Source organism: Orcinus orca, chromosome 20 (assembly GCF_937001465.1).
Source record: "Orcinus orca chromosome 20, mOrcOrc1.1, whole genome shotgun sequence".
NCBI classification, from domain to species: domain Eukaryota; kingdom Metazoa; phylum Chordata; class Mammalia; order Artiodactyla; family Delphinidae; genus Orcinus; species Orcinus orca.
Window position 1 is genome coordinate 200164 of NC_064578.1, and position 14981 is coordinate 215144.

Here is a 14981-nt window from a genome sequence, read left to right on the forward strand (position 1 = left end):
GTGAGAGTTGTGAGTTAAGTTTTATTTGGGGCAAAATGAGGACTATAGCCCGGGAGACAGCATTTCAGAGAGCTCTGAGCAACTGCTCCAAAGGGGTAGCGGGGGAGGTCAGTATATACATGATTTTGGTGAACAGGGGTATGTACAGTCAAGCCCGTTTTTTTTTTGTTTTTTGTTTTTTTGCGGTACGCGGGCCTCTCACTGTTGTGGCCTCTCCCGTTGCGGAGCACAGGCTCCAGACGTGCAGGCTCAGCGGCCATGGCTCACGGGCCCAGCCGCTCCGCGGCATGTGGGATCTTCCCGGACCGGGGCACGAACCCGCGTCCCCTGCATCGGCAGGTGGACTCTCAACCACTGCGCCACCAGGGAAGCCCCAAGCCCATTTTTTTGCAGAGAGTTGCTGCAGGTCACGGGGAGCAGATGTCACCATTAATGATTTTAGTGCTTTTCTAGATACAAGGAGATGCAAGAATTGGGCTCATAAAATCTTCTTGTGAAAATATCTGGCTATCTGAAGGACTGTTGTGCCAGTCTTTCCCAGTGCCCAGAGGGCCTCTTTCCTGATTTCCACCCCGAACTCCTTTCAGGGGGTGTTGAAGTTCAGCAGCTGAAGCACCTCATGATTTAATATTCGGAGAGGTAGATGGCAAGTGTCAGTTTGTAGATGGCATAGTGATGACTCGCACCTGCCTGATGCAGGGGCCCTGAGGTCACCTGTGTAACGTATGATACCCTTTCTGATCTGGCATTAATTGTTTTCTCAGGGATCCCTGTGCACTTCAGCCAGCAAGATTTAGAACACTGGGGTTTTACTAAAAAAAATTTTAAGTTAGGTAGGTTCTACTTCCATATCTCTTGGTATCTGAAGGTTTGTCCCTCTAGCCACAAGCAAATAATGAAGCAGAAGCATCCGTCGGCCCCCTAGATGCTCCTAGAAACCATTTTGTTTTTCCCTGCCAGGTCATTTATTCATACATCTCCCAAAAATGTCCTAGATGAGATCTAGAAATGGACATAAGGTGAGAAGTAACAGCCTGCAGGTGGTGGTGGCAGTGAGAGGGGTTTCAAGCTCTTAGATTGGGAGCCCGAGAGCAGCATCTAAGTCAATAAAGGGAAAGGAAGTGAATTCACCAAACCAAAACTGATCAAAGGGGCCCATGACTCGAGTGACCAGATGCAGCAGGCTCTGATCTGGTTGCTAGAAGCTCTGGGTATAGTGACAAGTTCCACCCATTGGTCACAAGTCAGAGTCAAGGTAATCACTTCCTTCCTGGGGTGGAGTACAGCCCAGGCACAGCCATACTTTAAAAAGCCGAGTCAATATTTTAAATCAGACTGAGGGCTCTGCCATGAGGAACTGGTGTGGGTAAATTGATAGCTGTCTGGGCTCCACACACTGAGGGAGAGCAGACGATGCCTGGTTAAAATGGGAACGGGGGGACTTCCCTGGCCATCCAGTGGTTAAGACTCTGCACTCCCAATGCAGGGGGCACGGGTTCAATCCCTGGTCAGGAAACTAAGATCCTGCATGCCGTGGGCGGGGCCACACACACACAAAAAAGTAGGCATGGGGTTTATCCCAGTAGGAAGTGGCTCTCGGGCTAATATATGGAGGTCTTTGTCTGCCAAGTACGCAACACAGAACGTCAGCGTCAAAGAGATGTTAGTTCTTCCATGACTTGAAGTTGCCCCTTGGAGTTTAGAAATGAAACAGGCTATTTCCAACTGTTCAGAGTCTCAACAGAGAAACATGATAGAAACTGATGGTCAGTCATGGACCCAACCTGGAAAGCGTTGGATCCAGGTCATTTCTACACGACGGGATCATCAATAGACCACTCCTGAAGCCACGTCCTTTAGCCTTCATTTCCAATACACGAGGAAGGCCCGGGGAAGGGAGGCTGTGCTTGGAAGCAGAATCGAAACATTTAGTGACGTGACTGATCCACCAGTGCTTGCAGTTGGAGAATCACTCTCAAGTTATCGCATTAGCAAACACACTCCCCAAACATTCATCTTACAGTGTAGGCTGTTCATTCACACATATTTGCTGAGCACTGGGCGTTAATGTCTTATGCCTGGGAAAGACCAGTGAAAAACCTGCCCAGGTCCTCCCAAGGATCCACCAGTCTCTCAGGGGAAACAGCCACGAGGAAACACAGTCTCTGCAGTCGGGGAAGGGCTACAGGTGGCTACATAACCCCACTGGTTATGTTGGTGTTTTCCCATGCTCTGTGTTTGATGCTTTGAGGGAATTAGAGATCATGTCCATGCCAGGGCAGTGCAATCAGAGGGGTGGTTGGCTCATGACTGCCACTGGCCAGAGATTCAGATCTCCAGGAATTATACCTCTGAGCATCTTTGCGGACACAGAAACTAAAGGATCCTAATTTTTGGCCCCTGGAAGCCAAAAAGATAATTTAGGACTGGAAGCCCAGGTGCCCTGTGGAATATAGTTACCTGATTGCAGGAGGGGAGGGTGTAGGGCTCCAGGGTCCAAGGTACCGCACTGAGAGCACGCTGAGGGTTTTGAGACAAAGGTCAGAGTGAGTCAGGCGTATGAGCGATTGGGTTAAACATCAAAGACAATTTGAGATGAAAGGCCCTTGGACTCCCCTAGACACAGGTAGAACCACTTCACCTGCTGTGAGGGGAAGGCAGAGGCTCTCAGCCTGCACTGAATTCCACTTCAGCTTGAAAAACAGGTCGGCTTCTCCCAAGGGACCTGCACACTGAACGCTGTGAGCAACGAGGCCGTTGTGTCCACGACTCAGAGGTCCCTGAATGCTGTCTTTGTCACGATCCTTGCAGCGAGGCAGGGCTCAGGGGTCCGGGAGGAAAAGCTGAAACTCGAGAGGCTGTGGTTTTGTGCTTTAGGATTATTTTGGGATAATGATAAAGCGCATGAATCCCCAGGGATGCCAGATAGGCCCAGGCTGTGCTTGATCTCTAAAAGGGAGCCCAGTACAGCTCTGGGGAAAGGGCTCTGGGACTGGCATGGCTGCAGGATTTCTAGGCTGGCATTAGGAAGAGGTGGAGACAGGAGAAGAGGCGGGTACCCAGAGCTCAGCTAAGCCCAGGTGATGAGAGGAAATCCCACAAGATGATGGGAAGAGGAGGGGAGGCAGACAGGGCTGTCCTGTGAAGGAGGGAACGAGGAGTACTTACATGCTTACCCCGGATTCCCGATCAGGAGCCGAGAAAATACTCGAGAACACTGTTTGCTCCCCATTGATGACGCTGGCGGTCATTTGCAGTTGTATTTATGTTGTGAAAATTAACAGAAGCCTCATTTAAAATGGAGTCGGGAGGCCAGAAGGGGGAACACTCACGCCCTACGACCCCACCTCAACTACAGACCCAAAAGGAAGAAGCTTACTACTTTCCTACCCATCAGGGCAAGGAAGAATTTCTCCCTGCCCGCAACAGCCCAGCCAATGAGACACCACCACAGCTCAGCCAATGAAAAGCCACTACACTTCCAAGTCCCAGTTTCCTCCAATGGACCCTTTGTTTACAACATCCTCTCCCCAAATGCCTTTCTCTCCTCTATAAAAGAAGTTCCTCTCCTTTGTCCTCTGGACTTGCCTGGGGTTCGCCATAGATTGCATGTCCTGAATTGCAGTTCTTTGCTATTCCTGAGTAAACCCATTTTGCTGGTAAAATAACTGGCCGTTTCATTGTTTTAGGTCAACAATGTTTTGAACAGGTAATGCAGGGAAGTTAAAAAGGAATCAAACGTTTTCCAAATGTACACACACACTAGCTGCTGTATCAACTTCTCTGTCGTACCATGTCTTCCGCTGCACAGACTGGAGTGAAGCAAGCTTTACCTCAGAGCTGACATGTGATCTTGGATGGGGGGGTGAGCCTCAAATGCTTGCTGGGGCCTGAACTTGGTAAGATTGTAGAAATAACTGTGTAAATTGCTGTTGGCTAATTTGACATGGATCGATGTTCAAAAGTACAAAAAGGTATAAACTGCAAAATCTTCCACCAGACACTGGCCCCAGGGGTAGTCACTGTGTCTGGCTTTTTGTTTATCCTTCTAGAACTTCTAGTCATATGCTTGTTTCAAACACACATGTCCCCGAGGTCAGCACATCATACACCCTGTCCTGTGCTCTGCGTATTTACTCATCAGTGGGGGTGGGGGGTGGGGAATGGTTCGTATCGGCATGTGAAGAGCTTCTGCGTTCTCTGTACAGCTGCATATCCCCGCCGGGGGCGGGGGGGGGCAGGGGGAATAGGTTTTTTCCAGTCTTGAATGGATAACTTTGTACGCAGTGCTTTGTGAGGGCATAGATTTTGTTGGCTTAATTACTGCTGCCCCAAGTATCTTGGACAGTGTAAGAGCACAGCTGATACTTGTGCAGTATAAATTCTAAGAAATGGACTTGCTGGGGCAAAGGATATACAAATCTGTCATTTTAATAAATATTATCAAACCGCCCTTTACAGAGGCTGCACACTATACACTCCCACCAGTAATGTTTGAGGGTCTTTATTTCCCTAAGCTCCCTTGAGGCAGGGTGTGATCAAACTTTTGTATCTTTGATGCGTGAAAAATGGCTTAATTTGCATTTCTCTTATTGGAGTGAAGTTGAACAACAGATTCTTTTAAAAAATTATTTAACTCAACTAGTATTTATCAATGCATTTCTGAATGCTGGACGGTGTTCTGATAGGGGTATAGCAGTGAATGAAATAAACCTGACCTTTTCTCATTCACAAAGCAACAGCACATTTTTGGTGATGACCCTGACCATTCGGGTAAAATTTATTTTATGTTAACCATTGCACTTGAGGTTTGCAGATCGTCACAATTATTTTATATTCCTAGAGCAATGGCTCTGACACTTTAGCATGCATCGGAATCCACAGGAAGTCTTGTTAAGACCTAGGTGTCTGGAACCCTTCCCGGGTTATTTTCTGTCTCATTTGGTCTGAGGTGTGGCCCGAAAATTTGCATGTCTAACAAAACCTGGGTGATGCTGAGGCTACTGCTGGTCTGGACACACTGAGAACACTGCCTAAAATCACCTTGTTCTGTGACGTAAACATCTCCCTACTCTTGTCTGATCAGTGTTATAAATTGTCAAATACAAACTACCCGCATGGAATAGCTTACTAGAAAAGAACTATCAATTCGCATAAAGACCATTTTATGTTTGGAAATCTCACCAATGAGTGTTTGGCGGGGCTGGGTCACGAGGTGGCTGGGTGCGGAACCTGGGTCTAGTGCTGGCTCACTGGTGGGCAGGGGCAGGGTCCAGGAGATCCCGGGGCTTCACCCGCTGATGGGTGAAGCCAGGTCCTGGGGCTAGTGCAGGCCCACTGGCGGACAGAGCCAGGCTCTGAGGTCTGGCTGCAGGGCCCAGGGGTCCCAGAGGCGGTGTCGGGCTGCTGATAGATGGGGCCAGTTCCTGACACAGCTGGCTGCGGGGTCCGGGGATGTCCCGAAGCTTGTGCCTGCTGCAGAGTGGGGCTGGGTCCTAGGTGGCTAGTTGAGGGGCCTAAGGTGTCTCAGAGCTGGGCTCGATCCTACCAAGGCCGGCTGTGGGGCCACAGTTGTCCCGGGGCCGCTGTCTGCCTACTGATGGGTGAGGCTGGTCCAGAGTCTAGAGCAGGCTCACTGGTGGGCGGGGCCTGGGCCCAGGGGATTCCGGAGCTGGTGCCCGCCCACTGGTGGGTGGAGCTGGGTCCCAGGCTCTCCAGCTGCAGGGCTTTGGGGTATAAGGTCCAGTGCTCGTGCACTGGTATGCGGGGCCAGGTCCTGGGCTTTCTGGTGGGCAGGGATGTGTCCAGGGGCGGCTGTGGGTTCGGGGTCATAAGGCAGCCTGTCTGCTGGTGGATGGAGCCGCGTCCCTGCCTAGATAGCTGCTTGGCCAGTATTGATTCCTACGGGCTGGTGGGCCCAGGTGGGGCTGGGTCCTGAGGCTAATAAGCTAGAGGAGGATTCCACAATGGCATCTACCAGCACCAGAGCCTACATGGTAGAATGAGCTCCCACAGTGACCGCAGCCAGCGGTCTGTGTCCCCCGGGTGAGCTGTAGGTGCCTCCCGCCTCTGCGGGAGGCTCTCCAAGCTCAGCCAGTGGGTCTGACCCAGGCTCCTTTCAAATTACAGCTTCTGCCCTGGATCCTGGAGCGTGCGAGGTTTTGTGTGAGCTCTTTAAGAGTGGAGCCTCTCTTTCCCACTGCCCTCTGGCTCTCCCAGAATAAGCCCTGCTGGCCTTTAAAGCCAAATGCTCTGGGGTTTTGTCTTCCCAGTATAGACCCTTGGACTGGGGAGCCCGATGTGGGGCTCCCTCGCTCCTTAGGGAGAACCTCTGCGGTTGTAATTATCCTCCCATTTGTGGGTTGCCCACCTGGGGATATGGGTCTTGGCTAACCCACAACCCCGCGTGACTACCCATCTCGTTGAAGTTTCTTCTTTATGTCTTAGTCGTGGAAGATGTTTTCTAGTGGCTCAGTCTTTTTCATCAATAGCTGCTCTGTAAATAGTTGTAATTTTGGAGTGCCTTTGGGAGGAGGTGAGTTCAGGGTCTTCCTGCTCTGCCATCTTCAGTGATTCCCCCATGAGAGTTAAATTTTTAATTGAAGTATAACGTACAGACAGTAAAATTCACCCCTTTTAATGTATATGTTAATGATTTTTGACAAACACAGTCATATAACCACTGCCACAATTGATACGTTCCATGACCCTTACAACTGTTCACTTCCAGTTCTTGTGTCCAATCCTCTGGGCTAGCACTGGCATACATTTTATTTTTACATACGCAATAAACCTGCAATTCAGTGCTACTGTTTTTGCTTGAAACAGACAATTACCTTTTAGAGTGATTGATATTTACCTTCAATGTATTCGTCTGTGTGTAGATCCAGGCGTCTGATACATTCCTTCTGACTGGAGAGCTTTCTTGAATATTTATTCTAATGCAGGTCTGGTAATAAACTTGTTCACGTCTGAAAAGTCTTTATTTTGCTTTTTATTTTTAAAAAGATGTCTTTGCTAGGTATAGAAATGTGGGTTGATTTTCCCCCCCAACCCTTTATATATGTCACTTTGTTGTCTTCTGTTTGCATAGTTTCTCAAGAGGAATCTGCTGTAATTCTTATCTTTGTTATTCTGCATTTAAGGCACCTTTGTTTTCTAGCTGCCTTCAGGACTCTATTTCTTTGGTTTCAGCAGTTTGAATATGGGGTGCGTGCGTGTGTGTGTGTGTGTGTGTGTGTGTGTGTGTGTGTTTCATCCCATGTTTATCCTGTTTTGTGTCTTCTGAACTTCTTAGATCTGGTGTTTGCTGTCTCATTATTTTGGGAACATTCTTGGCCATTACCTCGCAAATATTTTTTCTGCATTGTTTTCTCTTCTTTTTTCGGGAGTCCTATGACATGTATGTTATACCATTTGGTAGTATCCCACAGCTCTTAGGTGCTTTTTTTTTTTTTTTTTTTGCGGTACGTGGGCCTCTCACTGTTGTGGCCTCTCCCACTGCGGAGCGCAGGCTCCGGACGCGCAGGCTCAGCAGCCATGGCTCATGGGCCCAGCCACTCCGCGGCATGTGGGATCCTCCCGGACCGGGGCACGAACCCGTGTCCCCTGCATCGGCAGGCGGACTGTCAACCACTGCGCCACCAGGGAAGCCCGGTGCTCTTTTTTTTTCTTAAGTTCCTCTTTGTTTTCCTGTTAGAGTAATTTTTATTTCTCCTCACCTGTGTTGAGCCCACTGATGAGCCATTGAAGGCACTCTTTATCTCTGTGACCATGTTTTCCTCTCTCATACTTTTCACGTGTCTGCTGAATCTCCTCATTCCTTCATGCACGTTGCCCACCTTTTCCACCAGAGACTTTAGCATATGAACCATAGTTACTTAAAATTCCCTGTGTGACTGTTCCAACACCTGGGCCACATCTGGGTTTGGCTCTGTTGCCTACCTTGCCTTTTAGGGGTGGGTTGGTTTTTTTCTCTTGCTGCTTCTGTCTGTCTCGTAATTTTTGATTGCATGCCCAACATTGTGTGTGGGCCAGGAGAGTCTGAGGTAGTGTTCAGGCCTCCTTCTCTGCTCGGTCATTAGTGGGGTGGGGGTGAGTCAGTCTGGTCTGGCGTTGAGCTGGATCTGTGTTTCAGTGTGCTGTGGCCACCTTTCACACGAGACTCCTCCAGCCCTGCCCTGGGCTTATGGTGGGGATGAGGGATGCTGCTGAGGGGTTTTCTCAGTGCAGCTGCCCACTCTCCGCTTACAGCCTTCCTTGTCTCTGCACACTTTGGCCTCACCCGGAGTGGTGGCTGCTGTTACTATCACTCAGCACTTGTTAGCTTGGTGGTGATGGGAGCGGTGTTTTCTGTTGTCCCAATCCAGTCTCAGCGATGGTCTTTGAAGCTTTCCACATCCTAGATGCAAGTTAAATTCGCGAGGTGATTTCAGGTGAAACAAAGGCAAATTTTAAACAGATTTCTTTAAGTTGTTTCATATTTAGTTTATGATACAGGAGAATAATGGATTTCCATTTATATTGGCACATACAGTTTTCTTTTAAATTAGATTTTGGTTTTTAAGAAGTGATTAAATGTAACGGAAAATAGTCCCTAAATAATGCTGATTATCAGTGGACGCTGGGAAGGCACATGCACGAGTGATGTTTTGGAAACACTGAGCTATGGCCGATTTCTGATAGAAGGTCTCACCCGGCACAGGAGGCACGCAGGTCATGACAATGGCATGTTCGATGTGCTTCAAATAGCTGCTTTTCATCGTTCTTTGAAGCAGAAGGATGAGGACTGCGATGATGGGCAGGGAGGGATAGCTCTGGTGTGCCTGGGGCGTGTGTACGCGTGTGTGGGTGTATGTACGTACGTGTGTGTTGAAGCTTCTACGACCTACTTCCCCCGGCAGCCCCATCCAGGGGTCTGGCATCTTGAATCTGACACACTCACGCTTGAACTCTGAGCCCCTCCTGTTATTGCCTCTCAAACCGTCCTCCCAGTGTCTCCACCTCTCAGGTGAGGCGTGTGTGTACGTATATGATGCACGTGTATATATGATGTATGCATGGGTATATGATATGTGGATGTATGTACATGATGTGTGTGTACAGTGTAGGTATGCATATGACGTATGTTTGTATGATGCATGTGGGTGCAATGTATGTGTGCATAGGACATGTGTGAATGATACGTGCATGTGTATCTGATGTATGCATGATGTGTGTATATGTGTATGACGTGTGTACGATGCATGTGTATATGATGCATGTGTATGATGCGTGTGTGTATGATGTGTGTATGTATGGTATATATGTGTGTATGATGCATGTTTGTATGTATGTATGATGCATTATGGTGTGTGTATGTATGGTATATATGCGTGTGAGATGCATGTGTATATGATGTATGTTTGTATGTGTGTATGTATGAGGCATGTATGGTGTGTGTATGTATGATATGTGTGATGCATGTGTATGTGTATATGATGTATGTTTGTATGATGTGTATCTCTGCCCTCCCAATGGCTCAGGTTAGAAAACTCTGCACTTCTTCCTCACCTGGCAGATCAACCTTCGAAGTAGGAACCGAGCTCATCACTTCTCTCCATCTCATGACCCCCGCGCTGGTCACGCCCCTTGTCCGTTTCCCAATAATGGCCTGAGGCCATCCCCCTGGCCTCTGTGCCCTGCCTTTGCCTCCCTACAGTCTCTTTTCAACCAGCTGCATAGCTCGTGATGTGCACCCGCCAGGGCCCTGCTCCCTTGGCGCGGAGGCCGAGGGCTTCACAGCGCTTACAAGGCCACATGGGTACTCCCCTCCCCTCCTAAGCTGCTGCTTAGTGTGCAGTCGTGTGGTCTCTGGCAGCTCTGGTCTCAGCCAGCCTCTTCCCCTTGTTTACCTCACTGCTGGGTAGTCAGCAGCTGGACGGCCTGTGATGGCCTAATTTCCAGGTCTGGCAGCAGGCAGGCTGCTGGCCAGGGCATGGGACTGCTGGCTGGGCGGCCACCTCTCCTCCACGTGGGTGGTCCTCAGCAGGCTCGCTCACGTGTGTTCCTTGGAGGTACCTGGCTCTCAGCACCATCTCTTTTCAAACTCCTGTTTGTGTCACGTCACTCCTGTGTCATTACCAGCCTAAACGGAAGGGACGGAGATGGGGGGGAGGACTCGTGGCCGCTTTTTGCAATCCCCAAGGGCCACGTGCTGTCTAGCAGGGCCACCTCCAGTGGACCCTTGTTTATGCAAGTTTAGCAGCCCCCAACCTGGGTTGGGCAGCAGCAGTTATGCAGGGTGGTCATGGCGTGCATGCAAACTTGAAAACTTGGAGTTTCCAGCCACGTGGAAGCAGTTCAGGAGGTGGCAGTGGTGCTCTTTGAGGGCATCCTGCACCCGCAAGGTCTTCACGGCCGATGGGACCATGTTGTGTGAAAACCCGGACACTGAGACACGGGGCCGCACAGTGATTGTGAGATAACAGAAATGCATGTCGGTCTCTGTGCCTATCGTGGCACAGACCCCGTGAAACCCCTGTAAATTCCTAAGTGGGAAGAATGCTAGGAGCATCTTTTTCTCTAACAGGTGGACACTGGGTGGGCTCCTGGTTGGCTCCGGCACAGGGGCTGAAGGCCAGAAAGGCCAAGCCATGCTTACAAGCCTGGGATTTTCAGCCCTCCTTCCCCCTCATCCTCCAGAGAGGGGAGAGGGGCTGGAAAGGACTTCCTGTGTGTGACCCCTGTGGGTGCGACTCCTGGCTGTGCTCGGCCGGGGTGAGCGGCGCTGTCCACCAGGCGGCCTCTCGTTTACACTTAATTGAAGTCAAGGCAGAGCAAGCCTCAGCTCCGCAGTAACACCGCCGCCCCGGGTTCCGCGGGAGACGACGGCGCAGACTCGTCCTACACGGTTTCCAACTGGCAGCGCGGTTTTAGCGTCTCCCTGGATTTGGGTTTGTCGGATTGCTTCTTCATGCCCAGCTCTGGGTCATCTCGACAGGACTAACGCACAAGGGATGGCACAGTTTTCTCGCCCGTGACGCCGTTTGAATCAGCACCGCAAACCTCCAACGTCAGTGCTACCTACCTGGCCCAGGCGTCAGTCATACCGCGCTCCCGCCACCACCAAGATGGCCGCCGTGCGGCGCCACCAAGATGGCTACCGAGGCTCCGCCCTGAAGGGTGCGGCCGGGCAGCTGGCAGCCAATGGGCGCGCGCGCCTGTCCGCGGCCAATGGGAAGGAAACGCGGGCCAGAAGCCGAGAGACGTCGCCCGTGGCTCGTTCGCGACATGTCGGCCTCCCAGGCGCGGGGCGCTGCCTCGGACCCGGGGCACGGGGGCTGCAGGCGGGCCTGGGTCGAGCTGCTGGGTAGGTGGGCGCGGGGCCCCAAGACCCCAGCCTCCTTCGGCCCGTCCCCGTCCCCCCCCACTGCGCCCGATCGCGGCCCGTCCCCCCCTCACCTCGACCCCCGCCCGTCCCCACCCCCGACCTCCGGCCCGTCCCCCGCTCACCCCCGACTCCCGGCCTGTCCCCGCCTCACGCCGACCCCCGCCCGTCCCCCCCTCATCCCGGCGCCCGGCCTGTCCTCACCTCATCCCCGCCCGTCCCGCCTCAACCCCCCCGCCCTCCTCCCCCACGCCCACCCCGAGCTGTCCCCTCCTGGCAGCCCTCTGTCCACTCTGTCCAACGAGTGGCCAAGAGGGGTGTTTCCAGAAGGTGGGGAGTTAAGATTCACTGCCCCCCGCCCCCAGTAGCCTGGATGACAGTAACTGTTCAGCTCCGCGTAGCCCCAGCGTCGCGTAACCTCTTTGAAAGGATCAATCCCAGGAAACGAGCGTTGGTACCATCCTGCCAGCGATACTACACTTTACTCGGGTTTCACCAGTTTTCCCCATAATGCCCTTTTTCTGACCAGTCTCCCGCGTGGCAGTTACTCCCGTCAACTTGGTCTCCTCCAGAGGGTGACAGTTCCTGGGTCTTCCCGACCTGGATGTTTGGAGGAGTGTCCCTCAGTTGGATGTGTCTCAGGATTAGATTAAGCTTGTGTGGTTTTGACAGGAATCCCATGGAAGTGACATTCCCGGGTGCGTCACCTGCGGGGGTACAGGGTGTCACGGTGTCTCCTTGCTTGAGTTTTTAAAGAGTGCTGTAATTTTTTGAAACTGATTTTCTCCCCTAGCGGGAAGGGTCAAGAGGCAGAAATTGGGTCCCGAAGGTGAGCAGAAGGTCAGGGAGTCGGCTCTGCGCCTCCTCAGGAGCCACCTCAACCTGGGTGACCTTGTGCTGGAGGTGAGTGGAAGTTGGTTGCGCCTTTGCCAGCACATTTGGGTTTGGGGATTTTGAGCCCAGCCGAGCATCATCTTCATGAAAGACACCTGGCAAGCCTCGTGAGTATCTGGGAGAAGCACGCACTAAGTTTGCTGTCCAGGTGAGAAAGGTAACCGGGAGCACGTATCTATTTGGAGGTAAAACAGTCCGGAGAGGAATCTGGTAGTTCTCAAAGGCTTCAGTAAGTTTCACCTTTTAAAATGCTTCTTTCCCTCGGAATATTTGGGAATAGCGCAGTAGGCAAGCACTGTGGACGCTCTGGGTGTTTTCAGGACATGGCTTGAATTTTAAAATGGAGTGCTTGGTGTTTGGTTTCTAGGTAGAAGGTCCTCCCGGTAAACAGCTGTGTCTCAGCCGGTTGATTGATTATGATGGTCCTGGGGCCCACATTGACCTTTCCAGTTCATTGATAGGTAAGTTAGAGCTTCATTTTCTCAACAGATTGAGTTACGGAAGAGCTTTATGTAAAGTGACTTTTTAAAAACAGTTTTATTGCAGTATAGTTGCTTTACAATGTTGTGTTAGTTTTTGCTGTACGTAAAGTGACTTTGATTTGCTTACAACAAGCAGATGTGTAGATTCCCCCAGGTAATGGTTTTCTGCTTATATGTGTGGTCACCAGCCACAAGCTTTTGTGACTTGCTGGAGGTTTGTTATGGGGCTCTTGTTTAAAAACAGTGACTCAGCATCGGACTCAGAAGCAGTAGGAACCAAAGTTACCCTTGGAAAAACGGGACAGAAACATGCCCCTCGTTTCTGGAAGTGGTGAGAACAGGCTCTGCTGGGTAGGGAAGTGCAGCAGGCAGCCAGAGATACAGGCTGACCTGGGGAGACTGTGGTTTGGGTTCATACCACTGCTAGAAAGCGGATATTGCAGGAAAGCGAGTCCCACGAATGTTTCGGTTTCCTGATGCATATAAACTTCATGTTTACACAATAAATACTGTAGTCTACTAAGTGTACAACAGCATTGTCTAAAAAAATATACATACCTTAATTAAAAAATGCTCTGTTATTAAGATTCGAAAAACTGCTTTATTGGGGCTTCCCTGGTGGCGCAGTGGTTGGGAATCCGCCTGCCAATGCAGGGGACATGGGTTCGAGCCCTGGTCCGGGAAGATCCCACATGCCGTGGAGCATCTAGGCCCGTGCGCCATGACTGCTGAGCCTGCGCTCTACAGCCCGTGCTCCGCAACGGGAGAGGCCACCGCAATGAGAGGCCCGTGCACCGCAATGAAGAGTAACCCCTGCTTTCTGCCACTAGAGGAAGCCTGCGCACAGCGGCAAAGACCCAATGCAGCCAAAAATAAATAAATAAAATAAAAAACAAAAAACCTTAAAAAAAAAAAAAAACGACTTTATGGCTAAAAATGCTAACCATCATTTAAGCCTTCAGAGATTCGTAATCTTTTTGCTGGTGGAGGGTCTTCCCTCAGTGTTGATGGCTGCTGACTGACCAGAGTGGAGGTTGCTGAAGGCTGGGGGGCTGTGGCCTTTTCTTAAAACATTACAGCAATGAAGTCTGCTGTATCTTCCTTTCACAAATCCTCTCTCTGTAGCCTGCAATGCCGGCTGATAGCATTTTACCCACAGTAGAACTTTCAAAACTGGAGTCAGTCTTTTCAAACCCTGCTGCTGCTTTATCAATTAAGTTTATGTAATAGTCTAAATCCTTTGTTGTCATTTCAACAGTCTTCCTGGCATCTTCATAAGGAGTATGTTCAATCTCAAGAAACCACATCCTTTGCTCAGACACGAGACGCAACTCCTCATCCTTCAAATTTTATCATGAGGTTGCAGCAATTCAGTCACTTCTTCAGGCTCTACTTTTTTTTTCAATTTTTGTAATTTTTTAAATTGAAGTATAGTTGACTTAACAATGTTTCAGGTGTGTAATAAAGTGATTCAGTTATACATATATAGATAGCGCGCGCTCTCTCTCCCTCTCTCTCGATACACTTTTTCAGAGTCTTTTCCATTATAGGGTATTACAAGACATCCAGTATAGTTCCCTGTGCTATACAGTAGGTCCTTGTTGTTTATCTGTGTTTTTTTGGTTTTTGTTTAAGATTTTTTGATGTGGACCATTTTTTTAAATTAAATTTATTTTTATGTATTTATTTTTGGCTGCATTGGGTCTTCGTTGCAGCACGTGGGCTTTCTCTAGTTGCGGTGAGCCGGGGCTACTCTTTGTTGCGGTGTGCGGGCTTTTCATTGCGGTGGCTTCTCTTGTTGCAGAACATGGGCTCTAGGCGCATGGGCTTTAGTAGTTGTGGCACGCAGGCTCAGTAGTTGTGGCTCACAGGCTCTACAGTGCAGGCTCAGTAGTTGTGGTGCACAGGCTTAGTTGCTCCGTGGCATGTGGGATCTTCCTGGACCAGGGCTCGAACCCATGTCCCCTGCATTGGCAGGTGGATTCTTAACCATTGTGCCACCAGGGAAGTCCCTGACGTGGATGATTTTTAAAGTCTTTCTTGAATTTGTTACAGTATTTTTTCTGTATTATGTTTTGGTTTTTTGGCCCCAAGGCATGTGGAATCTTATCTCCCCAACCAGTGATTGAACCCGCATCCCCTGCATTGGAAGGCAAAATCTTAACCACCGGCCTGCCAGAGAAGTCCCTGTTTATCTGTTTTATATATAGTAGTGTGTGTATTTTAATCCCAAACTC

The 14981-nt window shown here is 50.2% G+C and overlaps 1 protein-coding gene across 1 annotated transcript in view; it reads left to right on the plus strand.

Annotated features, from left to right (window-relative positions):
* Positions 1–10688: 10688 nt before the first annotated feature.
* FANCA (FA complementation group A) overlaps positions 10689–14981 on the plus strand; it is a 53565-nt gene continuing 49272 nt past the window's right edge. Inside the window, exons 1-3 of the mRNA XM_049703562.1 lie at positions 10689–11350; positions 12162–12271; positions 12630–12723. Of these exons, the coding sequence (XP_049559519.1) occupies positions 11188–11350; positions 12162–12271; positions 12630–12723 (367 nt within the window). The 5' untranslated portion in view covers positions 10689–11187. The remainder of the gene's footprint in view (positions 11351–12161; positions 12272–12629; positions 12724–14981) is intronic.